This window comes from Nipponia nippon, unplaced genomic scaffold (genome assembly GCF_047370975.1).
Source record: "Nipponia nippon isolate SJK-2023a ecotype South Korea unplaced genomic scaffold, ASM4737097v1 scaffold_16, whole genome shotgun sequence".
Classification (NCBI taxonomy): Eukaryota; Metazoa; Chordata; class Aves; order Pelecaniformes; family Threskiornithidae; genus Nipponia; species Nipponia nippon.
The window spans coordinates 10,512,928-10,534,569 of record NW_028262332.1 but is presented as its reverse complement, the minus strand read 5'-3'; the positions used below and the strand labels follow the sequence as shown (position 1 = coordinate 10,534,569).

At 41.9% G+C, this 21,642-nt stretch overlaps 1 protein-coding gene across 1 annotated transcript; it reads left to right on the top strand.

Annotated features, from left to right (window-relative positions):
* The first annotated feature begins 5,098 nt into the window (after positions 1-5,098).
* STOM (stomatin) lies at positions 5,099-21,437 on the top strand. The gene is made up of 7 exons (XM_087752697.1): positions 5,099-5,258; positions 11,942-12,045; positions 12,907-12,979; positions 13,863-13,945; positions 16,749-16,952; positions 17,457-17,591; positions 19,483-21,437. Exons 1-7 carry the CDS (start codon positions 5,210-5,212, stop codon positions 19,675-19,677), a joined length of 843 nt encoding a protein of 280 aa, XP_087608823.1. The 5' UTR covers positions 5,099-5,209; the 3' UTR covers positions 19,678-21,437.
* Positions 21,438-21,642: the final 205 nt, after the last annotated feature.

Genomic DNA, 21,642 nt, shown 5'->3' with positions numbered 1-21,642 from the left:
AATGCAGACTTTTATAACATGGGAAATGTTTGTTGAACTAGCATTCTGGTTTTGATTACTTTAGATGTTTTAGGAGAAACTCATTCAAAGCAGTGTTCTTCAGAACAAAACTAAAATATATGTAGACAGACCTACTACAAATGTATAATGTTAAGTAAAAGAGTTCTCCAGAGACCTAGCTCTAATTCAAAATTCAACAAAATATTTAAACACATATATAGTAAGAACATAGTAGATGTCCTAACATACTTAACTTTAAGTTCACCCTTAAAAACTCTGAACGGTAAACAGCAATGGAAAACAATGTTTGTAAGAGTCCCTTAAAATGAATTGTAAACTGGGAATAGCACAATAAAATAAAGCACAATAACACACCTCATTACCAAATTGTCATGTATAATCCCGGTGGGAACCTGACAACACATAACACTTTATGAGCTTAGAAGAGCGCGTGTATAACTGAAGTTTCACATAAAATTTACTATAGTACGAGCATCTCCAAACAGGATTCAGAAGCTAAACATGCCACGTCCAGCAACTTTTTAAGGTAAGAATCAAAGACAGTTTCAGGAACAGCCTTTGATATTATTCCATAATCATTATGGACTACAACTTACTTTACTATAAGAAACGGTTTTAAAACAAAGACTGAGGTGACAAAAATCAACGTACTTAATACGTGCTTCAAACAAGACTGCCATTGGTAGTAGTTGTGGTTAATATCATGCTGACATCTAATGGTAGCTTTGTATACTGCTCTCAGTTTTTTCTACTTAAAAAAAATCACGTATTGATAAACACCATATGGTAAATAAATATACTGATTGTAGACTATTTACCTTTTGAAAGATAACAGAAAGCTGCAGCTACTGCCCACACAAGAAACAGAACAGGTGTTTGCAAGGCTGATACACCTCACACAAACGCGTTCTAATTAACTGCCTACCAGACACATCAGAAGTCAAGGAAAGATTAAATAAACACAGGCTTTACTACAGAGTAATACTGAGGAGTTATTGTTGACAGGAACTTCCATATTTGAAATCAAACTGACTTATGTAAATGATAAAGGCGAAATCCAATGAAATTTTTCACTTCATGAGGCCTAGAGATTAAAAATCAATTTTCAAGTCCACTGTTGTCTTCTAGCCAGACAAAAATCAAATTCTTTAATTCCTTTATTTATTGAACCAAAAACCAGAATGAGAAGACATTCAAATATTATTATTTAGAAAAGGCCGCATTTTTCATTTTTCTCTTTTCATACTTAGTCTTTCAGTATTTCAGGAGCCTTCACAGTCTGCAGAACGCCTCTGATTTAACTCACATCCCTCGAGGCATCTCCCTGGTGTGTGGTAAAGGACTTCTGAGTTACTACAGCGACCTGCTCTTAATCATAGAATCATCAAATGGTTTGGGTTGGAAGGGACCTTAAAGATCGCCTGGTTCCAGCCCCCCTACCACGGGCAGGGACACCTTCCACCAGCCCAGGCTGCTCAAAGCCCCGTCCAACCTGGCCTCAAACACTTCCAGGGATGGGGCATCCACAGCTTCTCTGGGCAACCTGGTCCAGTTCCACCACCATCATCCTGATGCTTTTCTTAACTTCAGTATTTAAGGAAAAACTAAAATTGTATTAAATGACATGAGAACATCACTCAGTTCACACAGCTGAAAGGAAAGGAGAGGGAACTTACCATGCTGGTTAACTTTCTAGACATTACCTGTGCGAAGAGCACAACAGACAACAGTAGAGGTCAGCAATAACCCACAGAAGAGAAGTACTGCCCACCACCGCCCTGGGGTTTTTCTAGCATTACTGGCAAACACCCAAAGAGAGTAAAATAAATGGAATGAGGGCCCATCTAAAATCAGATAGAAGGCTTTCTCTTCTTTGAGCAAAATGCCAAATCTGTACAAAGTACACAACGTGTTGCTGAGATATTATGGCTTTAGATGAAGTAAGGTTGCCAGCTTCATGAAGGATAAAGGTCTTAATTGCGTATTTTTTACTTTAATGACAGGGCAAATGAATAGGTACTTCCTCTTCTTTGCTGAAATAAGGTAAACCAATGCAGTACATTTTTTTAATGCTCAATTCATATTAATTTTAAAAGCACTTATCTTATTGGCACCAGTTTAGATTTTTCTAGTGCCAAATTTGCTACGGGTGACGAGGGCTCATCATAGCTTATCTACTCTGTTTTCACAGAACCTGTCCCTCCCATTTCAAGCACATCCTTCCTTCCTTCTTAATCAACGCTGAGACCCTCTAAGCAGTCTATTTGCCAGAAGACCCTAAGGTCAGCAAAAAGAAAGATAAAACCGCAGCCACTCTCAACTTCCTTAGAATATTATGAGCTTCGATACCACGTATTCTACTGTGTTGTGTTCCGTTCTACTGCTAACGTGTTCCGATCAAAACTGTGCAACGTGTGCTTTGACCAGCCACGTGTCCGCATCATGGCATCCCCTGCTTCAACAAGATTCTGCATCCGATTACTTCATATGTTGTTATCCCTACAGGGTGCTCCCATGGACAGTTAAATGCGATGCTGCTTTCATAAATAATCATCTCCGTCCTTTCCCCTCTTCCACTAAAGGATGGGAATACATACATATCTTTGTTATGTTTATGGTAACTGGGTGATAGACTCTTTTTCTCCTACCTCTTAGGTGCTTAATCAAAATGCATTGCTTTTGCTTTAAAAAGGAAGACAAGAAAATGTGGTGCAGCACTGCTGTTAACATACATGCCATCTTACATACTGTTTTATGAGATATTTTTAATGACAAATTTTACCCGCATTTTTACATGACACAGGAAGGACCTCTACAATATGAGGAACAGGATCCAGAAAGTCCAGATTGATAGTCAGCAAAATTTTTGAGCTGATGACTTTTCAATTCTTCATATCAAAGAAATATCGTGAAAGTTTCCTTAGACACTAACAATGAAAAGACTATATTCCACAAGGCACTTAGTAATTCATTTTCTAAGTAAAAAGGCAAAGAACTGGGTGATATTGTTGTCCTTGGATCTGGTCGCTTTGGATGAGGACTGAACTGTTTTCACACAATGAGACGCCAGCTCATGGAATCCCATTAACTCTAATTTAGTTATAACATCATGGTGTTTACTACTCACAGTCAAATATCATATCGCATTGCAAGCTGCTTCGTGTATTTGAGAGCAGTATGGAGATGACAACTTGAGCCTACGTAAGAACGATTCTTTATCAGGTCTCATTTGGACAGCTCAAAGGTTCTCTCTTCCTTTTACGTATTTCAAAGAACAGCCCTACATGTGAAATATACACGGCAGTTTTGGACATCTTAGCATTTTCTTCCATCTTTCTTATGGATGGTTTGCATGGTAGGGAAATGGAAAGAGACATGATGAATTTCAGAGAAGCATCTCAGTCAAATCACCTGAAACATTAGCTTGCAATTGCACTGCTGATGGTTAGACATTTTAGCAGGTCAGTGAAACTGCTGCTGGTGGAACTACTTTCATCCATAGTGGTTTATCCACTGAACCTACTCAATGGATAAAGAAAGACATGGCCTACAAAGTTGTTTAGATTAATTTTGCAAGAGCATAGGTAAACTCACACAAAATTGTAGATAACTGAACAAAAAAAAAAAAACTGAGGAATTACTAATATCAGAACAGCAGGTGTCAGCACTCATAAATGCATTAATAGCAACTGTCCACAAGCATGTAAGTAAAGGTAAAAGGCAGAAGGGAATTTTTAAAGGTCATAAGCACTCAGGGGTCTTGAGACAGATTTAGTCTTTAGTCTCACATACTGCTAATCTGGATCCGTCTGAAATCAACTAGCGAAAGTGTGGTAGTAGGAGTTTACGCCAGCAATAGAAAGACTGCTCATTGGGTATCTCACTCTCACTGGGAGAAAGTGTTGGTCTTTCACTGATGCTGTTCGTATCACTTGGAGGCGTCAAGAAAGAGGACAGCGTTTCAGCATTCAGCGCTCCACTCACGCACACGTTCTTCTCAATCAGTCACGCTGCCTAACCAAAAACTTTGCTCCTCTGGTACATAACGGAAAGCAAAATCCAGGCTGCCTCCGAGGAGGAGTCTAACCACAGAATAATACCAATACTTAAAACAAATCTCTGGGTATTCTAGGAGTCTAATACCGGTTTTCATTCATAGGTTGCAATGCATTTTACAAAGAAGCTAGCAATTACACACTATCAGTACAGCAATGCAATTTGATAAATAGGAGTTTGCACATGCCCCTCCCTGCCCATTAATTGCCAACATCCCATAAACGAATAAAGTTTAGAGAATAGCCATGAATCATCTATTGCCCTCCTAATTCAGCCTAATACAGAACTTAACCTTGGAACTTCTTTCAAATACGACAACCTTTATGGCACCTGGTATGTAATGACTGATGATGTGTTTCTACACACACCTTGTTCCTGTGGGATGAACCTTGTAGAAAAGCAGCAAAGATGACAATTTTGGCATCTTCAAGAAGGGATGAAAGCTCCAAACTCTCCCTTTGTGTCCTGCAATAGGCCAGGAAAAAAAGCAGTAATACCTGAAACTTGAGGGGAATTTTTGAAAAGCAGTTTTTTTTCTCCAGGATTGTTTTAATTCCCTTCCCATTTTGGACACATACTTAAGCGTGATCACAGAAAGAAATACGGCATGCATTAGCATATTACTCCTTAAATGGAGTGGTTAAAAGGTAAAATTTATCAGTTTGAAAGCTGCTGCTTATTCATTCTTTTACGTGAGACCGTACCTCACCCATTAAAAGCCATCATCTTTCATGTGTACCTTAAACTACGCCTGAGGCCAGGGCGCAGCTCGAACTTCCCTTGCCGCTCCCCGGGCGAGGGGCTGAAGCTCCCCGGGCTGAGGGGCGGCTCACCTCAGCCGCTCCGCTCCCTGCCTGCTTCCCACGGCCGCTTCCCAGCTGCCGCCCGTCCCTGGCCACCCCAGCCCTGCCGCCGAGGGGAGGCTGACGGCCGCCGAGGGGAGGCTGACCGCCGCCACGGCCGCCCCCCCACCTCCCCTCAGGCCGCCGCGGCTCCTCAGCGAGCGGCAGCAGGCGGGCACGCAGCGCGCGGCTCCACCCTTCGCCGCCCCTCGAGGCAGGGCGGGGCGGGAGCGCGGGCTCGGGGCAGCTGGGGCTCGGCGGAGGCAGCAGCCGAGGGGGCAGCGGCGGCCATGGCAGACCAGGAAGCGGGGATGGCGTCTAAACCCCGTCGGGCGCAAGGTAACCCCGGGGGGGGGGAGCGGGGAGGGAGGGGGGCTGCCCCCAAGGGGCAGCGGGGCACGGCCCCTCCGCCCGTCGCTCCCTGCCGGCTCCGAGCCCGGGGCGCCTTCCCCTCGCTCTCCGGTTTTCTGTTTCGGTTTCAGTTATTACTTTATTTAGTCGCTGAGGAAAGTTTGCAGATCCTTCACCAAAGTTATTCCCGCAGAAGGAGCGAGGAGCGGTTCCGTCTCGCCTCCCGGGCAGCCTCCCGCTTTCCTCAGCCCCCAGCAGCTCCGCGGGCCCCGCCGCGGCCGCGGGGCCCCCCCCCCCCCGGAGCGGAGCGGCGCGGCGCGGCGCGGCGCCCCCCCAGGGCCCCAGCGCAGCCCGGGCCCCGCCGGCCCCTCGGCGCCTTCCCCGGCCGGCGGCGGGACGGGGCCCGGTCTGCGGTGTGGCCCAGCGGTGCCGCAGGTCCGCGCTTCCCATCGCTTTAGAAATAGAGCACGGGGAGGCAGAAAAGCATCGCCGAGCGTTGGCCCCAGTTGCGTAACTTGGGGGTTTTTTTTGGTGCGTTTTGTTTTCCCGTACGGTAACTCGGGTTGCTAAGAGGAAGGCTAAACAGATAATTAAGAGCGGAGTCAACAGGTTTAATCCCCGAGGCACCGCACCAGTAAATGAGCACAAAAAGAATTTGGGGACTGGTTGTTTCCACCAGTAGCGCTTTTCACTTGAGCAAAACCTTAGATAGGTGTGACTGGGGGAAGCGATAAAAGTCAATTCTATTTCCTCAGGTGGGGCAATGAAGCTGTAGTTAATTTTTACTTCTCGGTATCATTATTCTAGTGGGTTTTGGCCTTTCAGGTAGTAGGTGTGAGTGTAACCCGGGTCAGGAAGTTTTGGAGATGAGGCACTAAGATAACACCGCTAACAGTTTCTGTTCTGGAAGCTGGAGCGTTTTGCCGTTACCTGCGTTGTTCAGCAACAGACTACAGAAAAGTCATGATTTGTTTTATGTTTTTGTCATTTGCAACCGGAGAAGGAAATGTATTTATAAGATCGCTTTATATACGAAGGCTTTGGCTAGGTAATCTGAGTTGCTGTATAAATAACCATAGATCTGTTTGGGCCCCGTGCCTTATGGCAGATGCTAGTTCCTGTATCCTTGGAGAGGATCTACATTTCATTCTGTAAGTATGTTAGTTATTAATACCCAATTACCCTGATGCTAACCTTGTCTGGGACTCGGCAGGCCTTTCACTTGATGTGCTACTGAGGTGGTTTCTTCTGTAGTTACTGTGTGATGTGTTGTTTTGGAGGTTAAAGCTGGCTACTGATTATTTTTGTCATAGTAAAGTATCTACGGAGTAAATGGCATTGGACATAAATTTGGTTATTAGATGTTACGATTTTGGCTGTTTCCCATGTGAAATGCTTCGCCTGGTTGTGGGGGAAGGTCCCTTCCTCTCCTGGTACCTCGGAGTCCTGCACATTTTTGCGATTTGACAGTGATCTGCTTGTTCAGATTGTGTAGTCTTTCCAGAAGGAACTAAATGACAAATGAAGCCTATGCCACACCTCAAGCAGTAATAAGAACTTCCCCTTTCCATCTCAGCCTCCAGCACTAAGAGTTTATTATAAATTGTTAATACTGTTTGATGATCCAAGTGATAATTTCTTGCTAAAGTGGCGGTAACTGTTCCAGCCAGCCTTAAAGGGATCAAAAGCTGATTCAATTAATTTTTTTTTTTTTATATTCTTCCTCGTAGTTTATTTCTTAAGGAGGTACGTAATCTATTGCAGACTGTCCACAAATAAGATTCCTCTGATTAAATTCCACGTGTGAGTTTTTAATATCTTGATAATAAAAGCGCAAGAATATCGCAAGTGGTTGAACTGAAGCTGCAGGGGTGTATGACAGAGTGTTCGGCACTTGAGAAAATCAAGCAGGAGAGAACCGAAGTTGAGTAGATGGAGTTACTGCAAGTTAAAAAACCGCCTTTCCTGCTGTGGGTGCCTCATCAGCATCTGCAGCATGCAGCACTGCTTCCCGACTGACTTTTAATTCAGCCTTGCGACTCTTCTGTGTCAGTAGCTGCTTTTAAATCATAGCTATTCATGATACCTGAAGTTGAGAAGAGAGGTTATTAAACATTTGTATTTAATAAAAGAACACTAATACTACTTATTTTCAAGTAACTTTGATGTATTTTTAGGCTTTCTGGTTTTAGCTCATGTTCCTGTATTGGTATGGCTAGCTCAAATGTACTTTTTCAGACTGAAAATTTCTTTGCAAATTTAAAATCTCTCACTGTTACGGAAAAAAAATAAATTTTGTTCCACATATACTGCCTTTAGCGTATTATTCCAACAACTAGTTGCATATATCTAGCTGCTCAAAAAATCCTAAACTCAGCACTGTTTCTAAGAGAAAATGATGGTAGTTATGAGTTGCTTGAGATCAGAACCAGTTTTTGCTTTTAATCAGAGGCCTAGCCGATACCTGGTGTCTCTCTGTTTAATCCCTTGGAATGATATCATAGTTTGCAATTCCCTAAACTCTGTTTCAAATAAACTTGAAGCTTTAAAACCTTTTAAGGAAGAAAGAAAAATATGTCTGCATATCTAAAAGAGCGTACCATTTCTGGAACATGGACTTTGAATGTTAATGGTAGCATTGGGTGAATCTGCAGCACCCATATTTTGTAAGTAGTTTGACTTTTAATTAATTAAATTAGTTCCAGGGCGTGTTTTCCCCATTCTTTTTAGTCTAGTTGTTAGAAAATTATGTGAATGCTGGATCTCCAGACCTGAAGGGATTCCTTTTGTCTGTTTATGTGAAATGATCCAAAGCCATGATGTATCTGGCGTCGCTGCATGCGCATACGGCAGGCAGTGCCATAGAGGATGACTGAGTTGATGGAGGAACAAGATGGGTGGAGGTCCATCTTGTAAGCAAACAAACATTGTCTTCCCACAAGGAAAGGAAATAAACTAGGAAATATGGATAGGTTTTTCTTTTTAAATATATATATGTATTTAAAAATAACAAAGGTCACATGAGAAGTTAAGCAGGAGTGCTAAAGAAGCCATTGTGCTACAGCGCAGGAGCCTTCAAGTTGCAAAGTTGCTCAAGAATTTTTGCATCTTTGGTTGCCTTGATTTGCATACCGACAGCCTGCTATAAATTCAAGTTGTGGGCTTGTCTGTTTTTTAACTTACAAGAAAATTCCAGTGGACTGGTTAGAGATGGTGGAGTTGGGCATGTTCTGGCGTAAGCTGGGCTTTGAGCATCTTTTCACGGCCAACAGAGGATAGTTGAAACTGAGTCGATGTTTTCATCATTAAAGAATATTATTTCTCAGTATAAATTATTCCTATGATTACTAACAGTTCTATGGTTAACAGTAACAGCTATAATACGATCAATCGATTTGTCTTTTTCTTTCATGACTATATTTTCTAGGCCTTGGCTCTGCAAGTCACGGCGCCTTTAAAATGAGGGACAGCTCCCAACAGCAACAGCAAGGGAGAAAATGCAGTGTACTCTGTGTTTTTAACATCATCTGAGTTTTTGGTCGTGTCTGTTTTTTGAAGCCATTACATTGTTTTTCTCATTGCTTTTTCAAGCAGCTGCATACATTACAGTATATTAATATTTAAATATATATTCCCAGCAATTTTTGTTAATGACCGTGCATCTGTTGTATGAACAAGGTTTTGGTTTTGTTGTTTGGTTTTTTTTTTTTCACTTTGCGAGGAGTAAATGGCATTTCTCCTTTTTGTGTTTCATTCCATAATGGTATCGGAAATGTCACGCGAGGAGTCTGCCTTAGGGAGACGCAAAACCCAGTTCTCTAGAGTTCCCAGGCAGAACTCTCACTACAAACCCATTTTTCCTTATTTCTTACTCTAGTTCTCTTTAGCTAGTCTTGAATGTTGCAGATGCAGCTAAGAAATAAAAGACAAACTTTTTATTCTTGCTTTGTCTCTGGATCACAAAATATGCTGAAAGTCTGTTTTCAGTAGTTCTCTAGTTGTTTTGTGGGGAGTTAGTGACAAGAACATCTCTTCGACACTGCCTGCCAAAAACAAAGATATGTTTTGTCTCTGTTAAAAGGCTCACATATGTGATGGGTGAAAGAGGGCTGGGAGGCGGTCTGCTGTAGCCAGCACTTAGTGTGGTGTAAAATCTTTTTTATTTTCAGCACGTTGGGTGGGCAGAGAGATGCATCATCTGCGAGAGGTGCATCTCGGGCTGTGTTACGCCTGCACCGTCTCTGTCATCCTCATTTCAGTGCTGTCGAACCAGCTGCTATTTCGAATCCAGTATCAACGACCCTGACTGAGAAATCTGGCAAGAGTAGCCTGTTGGTGAAGTTATCCAAGTCCCATGAATGAGATGTTCAAAAATTGCAATAAGAAACCTCATTCCACAGATGCCAATCATGTTTCTTGTATTTCATATAGTTTTTCACAAGACAGCATCTCTCTCGCTTTTTGTATTGTGAAATACACCACACGACGGGACAGTCATTGTTGCTAAATAAAGTGTGCGCTTAATCTTGAAATTTTACATTAGAGTTGTGACTTCTACCTTCGTGTTTGACAGGGAAGCAAATGGATAATTTTGGTTTTTTCCATGCTGTAGTTCTGGTAAGAGCAGGTAGGTGGTTGGTGGTGAGGACTTGATGTTAAACTGTAGAGTAGAACTGAAGCAGGATCCTCAGCTCCTTTAGGCTTATAAAAGTTATTAAGTAAAAGAGAGAGGGAAACTTTTCCTCCCTATCAGTGTAGACTGTGAATACTTTTTATGGTTGTAGGCTGACTAATACCTTGTGGCTAAATGAAAGGTAATGTTCCCTTCACTAACGAGTTTACAGGTGTTGCTTAATGCTGACAGCTGCTTAATACCGATAGGTGTAGGTAATGCATTTCCTTGACTTTCACAGAAGGCCTGGAAATTACTCCTTTAATCTGGTATTTCCACTACGTAATAATAAACCTGTGGGGGAATATCTTTAGGTAACTTTCCATAGAGGAACTTTAAAATGACGCATGATATGACACGTCCTTGAGGGTTATTATACTGGCATGTGGCAGGGATATAAATTATAGATAAGATAGCCAACTGGCCCCAGAAGCTTTGAGTAACTTCGTGAAGTTCAAGATACTGTGTGAGACAAAAACTTACTATTCTCCACCACCTCCATATTCCATCTTACTTGAAAGGCTAGGAGTAGCTCTAAGACCCACAGTCAGTGAAAAAGAGGACTGGAAACTTCATTATTGCTTCCCAGTTATTTTGCTGACTTCTGTGTTTTTAGTCAAATATTGCGGATGTAAATTTGCAAAGTATATACTATTATTTGCTATTATGTACTTTCAAGGTTAGTGGTATCTAATGACTGATCTGTCTCACTTCCCTCTTTATCCAAGGCATACACTGCTGAGTTCAGTTGTGGGCACAATAAAATGCTTCTCTGGAGTTGTTAAAATCAATGGATATTTTTCAAAATCAAGATTTTGCTTTATAATAAAATGGGTTCTACTTAAATATCTGTTAGGGTGGAGGCTTGGAGACTTCCTTCTTATAACTGGCCAGTTTTGTTGTACAAACTTAATTGTCATTGTGTTTGGTGAATACAGAAAACAATTCATTATATAATTCCAGGTAGAACTAGACTAAAACTTCTAGATTCTTTAATGCAATTTCTTTCTAAGTAAGCTGCTGAATGCAGTCCATTAGATACCAAGACTCCAGTCCTGTAAGTATTAGTGGCATGGATCAAGTTAGGGTAATGTTTGCATATTTGCAGCACTGTAAGGGGGTATTTACAGTTCAGCAAGACTGGGAAGTGTGGTCCTGAAGCAACATTCTTTGATCTAAATGTGAGAATTGTGATTTTCTAAGCTTTGTGGGTGCTTCTTGGCATTTCGTACTTTTGGCTTTTTAAAGGATGAAGCGAGAAAGATGAATTTCGGTATCTCCACAGCAGGAACGCGATGGTTGCGAGTGCTCGGTTTCACCCTGGGATGTCCCCACTTGGCAGTGGGCTCCTGGCAGCCTGGTAGGAGTCTCGGCTGGCAGGATTTCATGACAGAGAACTCTCGTGTTTGTTTTCTAAGCATAAGGAGTCTTTGGCCAGGAAATGTTTTATAGGGACTTTCTTGCACTGCATCTTATCCTGCTTCCTAGATACAGCAGTTCTGAGAAGGGTGGTCTTAGATCTGCACCTCTGACAGCTGGAACATAAACCAAATTCTAACTGTCGTGTCACTGGAGTTGATAGGCCATGGGGTGTTTGCATTTCACTCGGTAAGCAAGTGTTGCTCTGACTTCCTTAGACAACAAAAGAACAGGATTTCTACTGCTGCCTGTTGGTCATTCTGCTAGAGAAAACTGGGGAAGAGGGAGGCATCTGAGAGTCTATACTTAAATGTTAGCACCCTTAACTCTGCATAAATGTTACTTGGACCGCATTCTGCCCTCAGCTATCTTGTGCAACTTCTAGAGACTAGTGAAAATGAAAGCAGAATTTGGCTTTTGATTTGACTTCCGATCTAAACCTAATGAGTTTGGCCAGAGGAGTAGTGCTAACAGTGGCTTATCTCAAGGAATATTCAACATAAATATCCAATGGTAGCCACTTTCTTTAAGAGGCACTTTTGGTTTTAAAAATCTGAAAATTTCTGCTCTTTTCTTGCAGATAGCGTTGATACCGGCCTTGGTTTGTGTGGATGGATCCTGGTGATCACTTCACTTTTTTTCACTATTATTACATTTCCTATATCAATCTGGATGTGCATAAAGGTAAAATTGTTCACTGCTAAGTTACATTAAAACTTTAAGCAATGCAGATGCTTCCTAGTGGTTATTAATGTTATCTATTTTATTTATTCGTTTTAAACACAAATTAATCTTAACTCTATTCTTTTGTGAACTATAACAGACAGTATATAGCAGACCCCAACATTTCAGTGCGTTACTCTTCAAAAAGAAAAGTGCGATTACAGGATTTAGTCAAAATGATTTTTGCATTGACATCTTTACCACATCTACCCAGTTGTCATTAGTATATAAGCTAGTTTGGAGGACTGATATTTTCATTTTTTTTTTTCTGTCTAAGGAGATCTCTCCCTATATATGTATGTGTATAAATATGAAGTATGTAAATATAAATATATAAGTATGTACATATACGTGGCTGTATGTGACAGATTCTTAGAGATTTGAGCTTGATGTTTCCAGACTGGAGGAAATAACTCCTGCTTTGTTTTGGCTAATAAACCGCATCAGAATTAGAGCTGGAAAAACCTCTGCTGGGTCACAGATGCTGCACTTTGTTTTGCTGTTGCCAGGATATTCCCGATGGCTGCTTCTAGTGCTCGGTCCTGCCCCGACCGATGACGTGCTGTCGCTTCCACTGTTGATAGATGGTGCCACAGTCTGCAGAGTATTTCTTGTGGAATATTGTCCTGATTGTTCCTTTTGCTGTTTGCTTTTTGACAATAAAGCTTAGGCTAAAATTCTCAAAAGCAGCCAGTATAGTGATGAAACGTAACGTATGTTACATTTGAGACTTAAGACCGTCTTAGACTAGCGTATACATAGTTTGGAATCCATCACATGGCTTCTGGAAGCCCTTGCATGACATCCACCTATTTATTACAGATTATAAAGGAATACGAGCGAGCCATCATATTCAGACTTGGACGCATCTTGAAAGGGGGAGCAAAGGGACCAGGTATGTCCTGGAGAGCACTCTTAATATTTGTTCTAATTAAATCACCGGCAAAATAATAGCTGTCTGGAGACATTGCACTAGACTGGCGAATGGATTTCTCAAGAATTTTGTAACTTCCAGTAAGAGGATATGTTACTATATATGGAGAAGACAGTAAACTAATTATCTGTGAGCCTTACCCAGATCTCCTTAGTTAATGCGTGGTCTTCAGGCAGAATCAAAAGCACAGAATGTAAAGGGAGGAATAATGGCATCAAATGTGCCATTTTAAAAAAGAAATTTAGTATGTCAGTTAAAACCCAAATGGTCTAAAAGCCCTGATGTTCTTCAAAAGAAATAGAAGCCATTAAATTATTTGATAGTTTTGAAAAGTTTCCTGTGTGTATTAGAAATTCTGATGAGATCTGAAAGAATGTTCTTCTCAGCTGTTGCTCCTGCTGCTCAAAGTGACAGAGAGGGGCGATAGCTTCTTCTTTCATTTTCATCCAGATTTTGCAAGACTTCCACATTGCTGTAAAGTTGAAGAATTACAGTGATCCACTAGCACAAAAGGAGGTTGATGGTTTCTGCTTGCCACAATTAGGCCCCACGTGTAACTATGTGGGACAAAGTTTTGAAAGTCGCTGTTACCAGTTCTGGGGTTTTTTTTCCAAACGTTAAAGATCTCTAAGTAAGTTAGACCTGAATCAATTGAAGTTTCTCAGCATATTTTTTTGAAAATCTTATCCTGGTTTGAAAGCCGTTAACTAACAAACACGCTGCTGGGCTCGTTACAAAGAGGGCTATACAGCTACAGTGGTTGGATTTAAGCTTATGTCAGTAGTAAGTTTCATGTTTTAATGACCCATTTTCACATCTTCTTGAATGGATTTTTTTTGTACAGGTTTGTTTTTTGTCCTGCCCTGCACAGACAGCTTCATCAAAGTTGATATGAGGACCATCTCTTTTGATATTCCTCCCCAAGAGGTGAGTTTGCGCTTGCCTTTCTATCTGCTGAAGCGTTTGCAGAATTTTTTGCACTTTCTTTTTCCTTTTCCTCTCTCGGTCTGGGGTACCATGTAGTTTTAATGCAGATTTCCTGTACAGGTTCAATGTATTGTGAAGAATACATATATCCTTTAGTAACAGCATTCAATAAGAGAAGATTGCTGAAAGAAAACAAATTATGCCGTCCTCTAAGGACCAAACAAGATAACTTACTACTGCCTAAGAGCTGGAATGGGAGGGACTTGGAATGAAGGCTGCTGGACCTCACGCAACATTCTCTAATGGTTTCTGTGAAATCTGGAAGATTTCCAGAAGCAGCAGTGATCTTTCCTATGCCAATTTATCTAGATGTATAAACTAGCTAAAATAATGGGATGAAATTATTATGTACATCAAATGCTATTAATAGCAACTCGGGGTAATGGTCCGCTCCCTTACGTGGGTTTTGTGTACGTGTTGCTTCTGCGTTCTGCTATGCGCAGGAACGTTATGAAGGTGTACTGCACCTAATGTCATCTGATGTCTTTCAGTTTGAAGGTCCTAAAGAACAAAAAAATTACTTTTATTTCTAGTCTGTTTTTTCTTGGACGTCTTAATTTTTCAGCAGAATCTCTCCGCAGCACTAAGCTAGCTGAACTCAGCGATGCCAACACACACAATGGATAACAAAAGAATAAAAACCAACTAGCCCTCTGAAAATAAGTTGGTGCACAATTGTATATTGGCGATTATAACTGTATTCCTCATGTATCTGGTGTATTTTGCAAGGCAAAGATGCTTGATGCAACCTGTCTGGGGCATCTGTTTCCTGTCATACTTGCTAGTGGGTCTATTGCTCATCATTAGTTGTAGATTTAGACAAATGGCAATTGTTGTGGTACACTCTAAAGGGTAATTGGTAGAAACCTAATCACTGGCAGGCAAAATGGGCTTGCAGCTGCTGATGTGCCATTAGTGAAGCCATCAGTTCTACAGTTTTTCTTTTGACTTGATTAAATTATGCTTATGGATTTAGGCTGGTTTGTGTTCCGTAGGTAAAAGCAGAAATATATTTTTAGTTTTACAACACGATTTCTGTGCGTGCTACTCATTCTTTGTTTATCTTGCACTATTATGAAAAGCGTGCTAAAATAGGTAGTGTGGGGAAGGACAGAGCAGGTAAGTCTTGAAGGTTAAGTAACTCGCATGTCCCTCTCTCTCGTGAAATAACATAGTAGTAATTGTTTACTATGGAATTGGGACACCTCTTCTCATGGTCGTGCGGCATATTTCAATCTCCTTTTAAGTTAACTTTAAAATATAAGTAATATTAATGCTTCTTTCTGGTGTACCCTCTTCTAAACCTTCAAGAATATCTGTCTTTATCTTTGCAAGTACATCCTTTGCTTAACATACAAGTGTTAAAGTCACTTTGCATCAAGCTCTGAGGACGTTCACAAATTGGATTTCCTCTGCAACTTGTCTAGAAATCACCACGTTCTCATTTAGCAGCACAAGGTGGCATTTCAATCAGAAGTACCTCCAAGAAGGACAATGAAATGCTGGATAATAACAGGGATATTTCTAATGAAATGTTGAAGTGAGGCTGATACCTGTGCAGCTGAAATACGTCAGGCCGTTGGGACAGGCAAAATCACTTTTCTAGGTAGCTAAACATACGTCAGTGAAACCTTCCAGGTTTTTCTAAAATGCGTCGTGGGCATGGCTTTCAGTTTCTCTAAGCGTCATTATACACTGACATCCTTTTTTACAACGTTTCTACCGTTCTACACAGTAACTTCCACAGCCACTGCCGTGCTGGAGTCTCTAACGTTGGCCGTTCCCGTGTTATGGAGTAAGCAGGAATTGAGAACTGCCTTCAGCTGCAGCCACACCTGCGCTATGGGAAACTCTCATTTGTGGGGTTTCTTTGAAAGTGCTGCTGAAATACACTCCCTCTTCCCTCCCCTGCTTTTGCCCGTGTTTTATAAACTGACACACCTGCAGGGTTATGTCTTGCTCAATCAATAGTCTTGTGACTGACATTAAATACAAGTGAAAAATCTGATGTGTCCTGTGTTTGCAGTGACACTCATTATTAGCCTTTTTTCTCTGCACAGAAACATCAAGTGCGCCGCTCTCATAAATGTTTCCAGTGTGCTTCTAACTGGAGTGCTTTAACCCGTTCTGAATGTAGTGCTCCCATATCCCCATCTCCGCATTTAAACAAAATAACTTCGAGTGCTAATGTTCTTGGAGCCTTTTCTGCTACCTCGGTCCTTCGTTGTGCGTACCTTCTGCGTTCCAGTACACCCAGTCTGCCTCTTGCGCATCTGTTAGTATAAGCCTCACTGAAATGTAGCGGGGGGACCTACCTGGCTACGATACGTTGCTAGTTTCAGAATCACAGGTTAAAGTTTCCCAGGGGAAAGAGCATGTGTATTTCGGTATAAATTACTTCCGAGTTCTTTTTTCCTGTCACTTGCATGAATTGCAGATCCCTCTGTGAATTTGAAGAAGTGAGTTAGAAATAACATTATGGCAAAGCTACTGGAATCTGTTTTTCAATGAGAAGTGTTCTAATCCCATATTTAGTTTTAGCTTCGCAGAGCTATACGGGAAGGTTTGTGCATCTGTACGTAGACAGGCTGACGTGCAGTGTACGTGTACAAGGCCTTTTGTTTTCAAGACAGTTGCTTTACCCTGGAAAAACTAGGAGTTTGTCTAGTAAAAAAAATGTAATTATCATAATAATTAACCGTATATTTATTGACTACTACGTGCTTTCCCCATTGCTTTTTAGATCTTGACCAAGGACTCTGTGACAATTAACGTAGACGGAGTGGTTTATTACAGAGTTCAGAATGCCACCCTTGCTGTGGCAAATATCACAAACGCTGACTCAGCCACTCGTCTTTTAGCACAGACTACTTTGAGGAATGTTCTGGGGACCAAGAACCTTTCTCAGATTCTCTCCGATCGTGAAGAAATCGCACACAGCATGCAGGTATGAGCAGCTTTACCTACGCAATCCATCAGACAATCAGTTCAGCAGCGATCCCATGAATAACTTAAAGGTCAGGATTTATTTTACCTTCTAGGTGATAAGCCAAGCTGTGATTTGGAGCTTTAGGCAAAACCCTGCCCAGAGCTATTGGGGTGGCATTCTGTATAATAAAAATGAGTGACTGAAGCAACGGTGGACGGGGGGGCTGGCGGGCGGAAGGAGGATACAGCAGAGGAGGGCTTCCCTGGGCCGTTACGGCAATACTCCGTTGTTGAAGGAAATTATGCCACAGAGTTCCTTCCATATATTAATCAAGCTCTGGGTTTTTTTTGTTAGTTTACAACAGTTAAGCTTTTATAATTATCAAATCATAATATAAATACTAATGCCCTTAAAGTCCAAGAATTGTAAGATAATTCATTTGGTTTATTGGTCATTCTTCCAATTCAGACATTTGTTTGCAGCCAGGTAGATGGCTTAACTTAACTGTCCTGCCTTATACAGGCCACACTTGACGAGGCAACAGATGACTGGGGCATTAAGGTGGAACGTGTGGAGATCAAGGATGTGAAGTTGCCTGTCCAGCTGCAGAGAGCAATGGCTGCAGAAGCAGAAGCTGCCCGGGAGGCGAGAGCTAAGGTAATAACAACAACATGGGGGTCTGGAATTTTTTTTTCCCTCCATGAATAATTTCATGTGGTGATGTAGAAGATGAAGATTTTCAGCCAGATTGTGTTGAGGCAAATAGGAGCGCAGGGCAGGGGTTTTGTGGATTTGTGTCTGGGTGCTTGCACTGTTTCACCTTGGATCATGCAGGTGAGATTTCCTTCAAAAATGCAGAATCTCAATTTTTTACCATGCTCCAAGAACAAATCATAAACAGAACAATTTTGAGGTTATTAACTGGAGCCTGCGGTGAATTAGAAGCCAAACTTCCAGCTTTTTCCTGTTTAGCCCTGATTTTAAGCAAGTCCTTTGTTTTCTGTTTGTTACTTCATATGAGAAATAAAGCAGGTATAATACTTAGTTTTGTCACCCTTAAGCTGACCGACCAGTGATTGGTTTGGTCATGACTACTCGATTCTATCTTACTCCCTTCTGAGGTGGGAGAAGGTGATACTAAATAGTCAAGTTTGGAGTAAAAGTCCTCGGGGGCAGTTAGAGCTGCCCTTTGCTAGGACTAGGCAAGTTAGCTTTCTCCCTTAGTGTTCTGGGCCCTGCAATTTGTCTCCTCTGGTCGTTTGTTAATCCTGTCTTGAAAACTTATTTTGGCCTCCATAGATGCAACTGTAGAGTCTGTTTTTAAAAAACAAACAAACCCCCTGGGTGTCAAAAAAACCCTTTTTTGGTACACTAAGCTGATAAATGAGGGTTTCTGGTAGGTATTAGTGGTCTCTTGAGCTGCCTGCCCCTAGAAAAATGGAACTTGCATTCTAAATATTAAAAATTGCTCTTGGCAAAGGGGGGTTTACTAGAGTTCATCTAATGCCATGAAAATTACATCTCATCTTACGATGTTCATCTCATACACACAGGTGAGTGATTTTTATGCACAAATATATGACTGGTTTTCATATCTGCCGTTAATTAGGAGTTTCATTAACCTATCTTTAGGTTCTAATTAAAAAATTCGGGTTTTATTTTCATGAGAAATTAATGAAATTCAGTTTAGCATTTGACTTTGGGGCTAGCAGTTATTGAATGTGAAGCTGGTGGTGCCCTTGATCTTTAAGCCGACATTAGTGCTCCACGTATTAACTTCTACATATTTTTTTTGAAGCTTAATTACTTTCTGATTATTTTTTTATTATTATTTATTCTGACGTTTAAAAGAATATTGTGCCCTTGCAGTGGAACTCTAGGGGAATATGCACTTACCTGTGCTGACACGCACATGAATTGCCTCGCCAATGACTTGCCTGTTGAAAGAGCGCCGTCCTCCAGCCCCGCCGGCCTGTACAAATACTCAGAAAATATTTATATTGTCCCAGTGCAGAAGGGCCCTGCTTGTAAAGAAATGCATGAGCACAAATCTGTCCCTAGTGAGCTTACAATGAAAAAGAATGAGGGAATAAAAACGTATTTCCCCAGTAAGAAACATGCCATTCACCTGTCAGGCCCTTGTAGAGACAAAAGAGAGAGCTTTAAGGAAAAGGTATTTTCAGATATATGTGGGGAGTGCCTTCTGTTTCTGAGAGACAGTGCTGAAAGAAGCACAAAGGAAGTTTCTGGAAATAGAACAAGTGCACCCATTGCACTTTCAAGACACGGTGCCAGCTTTTGTGATCTGGCAGCCTGACACTGAACGGGAAGAAAACAGGCACACGGGGCCTTGAAAGCAGACAGGAGTCGCTTATGTCCGAGCGAGAGAAAAGGCAGAACCGGTGACAGAACATGGTGAGGGGACGTCGCCTGATCAGAGCGATGAGCAGTGTCTTTGGGATGTGACTTAAGGCTGAAGGCATCCTGCAGATTTCTACTTTATTACTGTGCCAGGATGAATTCAATTTCATTTGTTTTGCTTCCCCAGGTAATTGCAGCCGAGGGTGAAATGAATGCTTCCAGGGCCCTGAAGGAGGCATCCATGGTTATTACCGAGTCCCCTGCTGCTCTCCAGCTTCGTTACTTGCAGACCTTGACCACCATTGCTGCGGAGAAGAACTCCACCATCGTCTTCCCATTGCCCATAAATATGCTGCAGGGCCTCCTAGGTGCCAGTCGCTAGGTAGAGCGGGAGGAGGGGGTTTGGGGTGGGCTTTTTTGCTACAGTGAATGTTTGCAACACGGAGCTCCCTGTGTATTGTAGCTTATGGCAGCGTTAACAAAGTCGATTTGCTGAGGAACCTCTTTTGTTACACTAAGTGCGTTATAAAACTTGTATGTAATGTTTGCGGATATGGACAATCAAAATTATTTGAAATTGAAAACCTCTCAAAATGAGTACAAGCAGCTATCCTAAATAAGCATGTATCCATGCTATCCTGGATGATGGGACACGTTTAATCTCTAACTTCCCATTTTCAAATAGTACATAAAACCAATTGCGGTGAAGATGAGATGATCCAACATTTGGAAAGAGAAGTATTCCTTTTAATAAATGGGTCTGCAGCCCTGCAAGGGAAGTGGAACAGCCCTAACCGTATTCTCTTGGAGCGCAGCTATAGGCGATGAAGTCAGCTGATGGCTGTCATGTGGGTCGGTTCTCTAGCGTACATGAGGAAAAGTCACGGAGTTGATACGGGAGGAGAACACGATCCTGGGTGCTTCTGAACATCAGGCTCCTACTCCCTAAAACAGTCCCCCATTCACGGGCAGCAGTTGTTAGCCAGCGTTACTGAGGTGGAACTCTCCAGCTCTGTTCTGCCACCCAGAAGGGGCACAAACGTGCCGTAGTGATGGATACAATATGCTTGCAGTCACCGACGGGCTGTTCTGTTGTTATGCCTGTACAGATGTATGCTTTAAAGCACTGAAAAGTTGTTGGGTCTGCCTTTATCTGTCTCTCTTAAAAATGATTTAAAAAAGCTGAAGTACTGTGTCCTGCATTTTATCCAGGTCTAAAACCTGCTTCTCTAGGAAGCAAGATCTCTGTAGTTAGCCAGGGGAGGGTGTTTAACAGAAGATGCTGTACTGTTGACATATCTGCTTGAACAAATGAGGGATTTACCTGTTGATGCTGCTTCTGAGCAGACCTGTAGTATTCGTTGTGACGCTAAGGGCTCATACTTAATACCAAAAGCATCTCATCTTCAGTTCACGTAGCTTGAGCTGCAAGTCTGTTAAACTGTGTTCATACATTGTACCTGTTCAGCAGATGTCATTACCGATTAAAAGGAGAAGAACTAGCATCTGCATGGGGGGAGGCTCTTTAGGCTGCCACCATCGCTGAGTTTGGCATCTGGTCTTGAATTACAGGGAGGTGGCAATGAAAGGAAAAGCCCAGATCAGGGATGTAAGTGCCCTTCTCGCACTGGCCAGCATAAAGTTCCGGACTTGTTTTTTATCACCTTTCTGCTACAATCAGCTCTGTATTGACCGGTATTTTAGGACGGGCAAGGTCTGTTTAACTGTGCCTGGTGCGCTGTGCCTGTGTCACTGCGAGGCAGAGGTGCCCGGGCGCTGGCAGGGCTTGAGCCAATTGGTGCTGTTTCTCCTCTGCCTCTTTGCTGTGAACTTTTTTTTTTTTCCTCTGCCTCATAAAAGCAACACACCCCGCTGCCTGCGTTTGTCAGTACTTCGGTTAATGTAACCTGAGCTTGACTTCTGCTGGGAGAGGGGGGAGAAGGATGATTAACGAAGGTGTAATAATTAGCGTTACTGTGCTCACGCACTTGAAGTGGGAAAGAGGGCAACTGCACAGCTTGAGGGTAATCCTTGGGGAAGAGGAGTGACTCTGTAACTCCCGCTGTTGCTGCTGTAGATGGGCACCCCTGTGAATTCTTGTTGCTCTCAGCCTGAATAAAAAAACATGCTGTTTACTAATGAGTGACTCTCTGAAAAAGTAGAATACTGTTAATTTACCAGGGTTTTAAATGCTAATAATTCTGGTGAGGGGAAAAAGCAAAAGAATCCCAAAACCCCCAAAATAATTTCTGTAACCATTTAGTAAAAAGTGCACGTGCAGCAGATGGCACAAAGAAGGTTTCGTTTTCTAAGGTGTATTTGTTTCGAGCAACTTCAAATGCGGGAT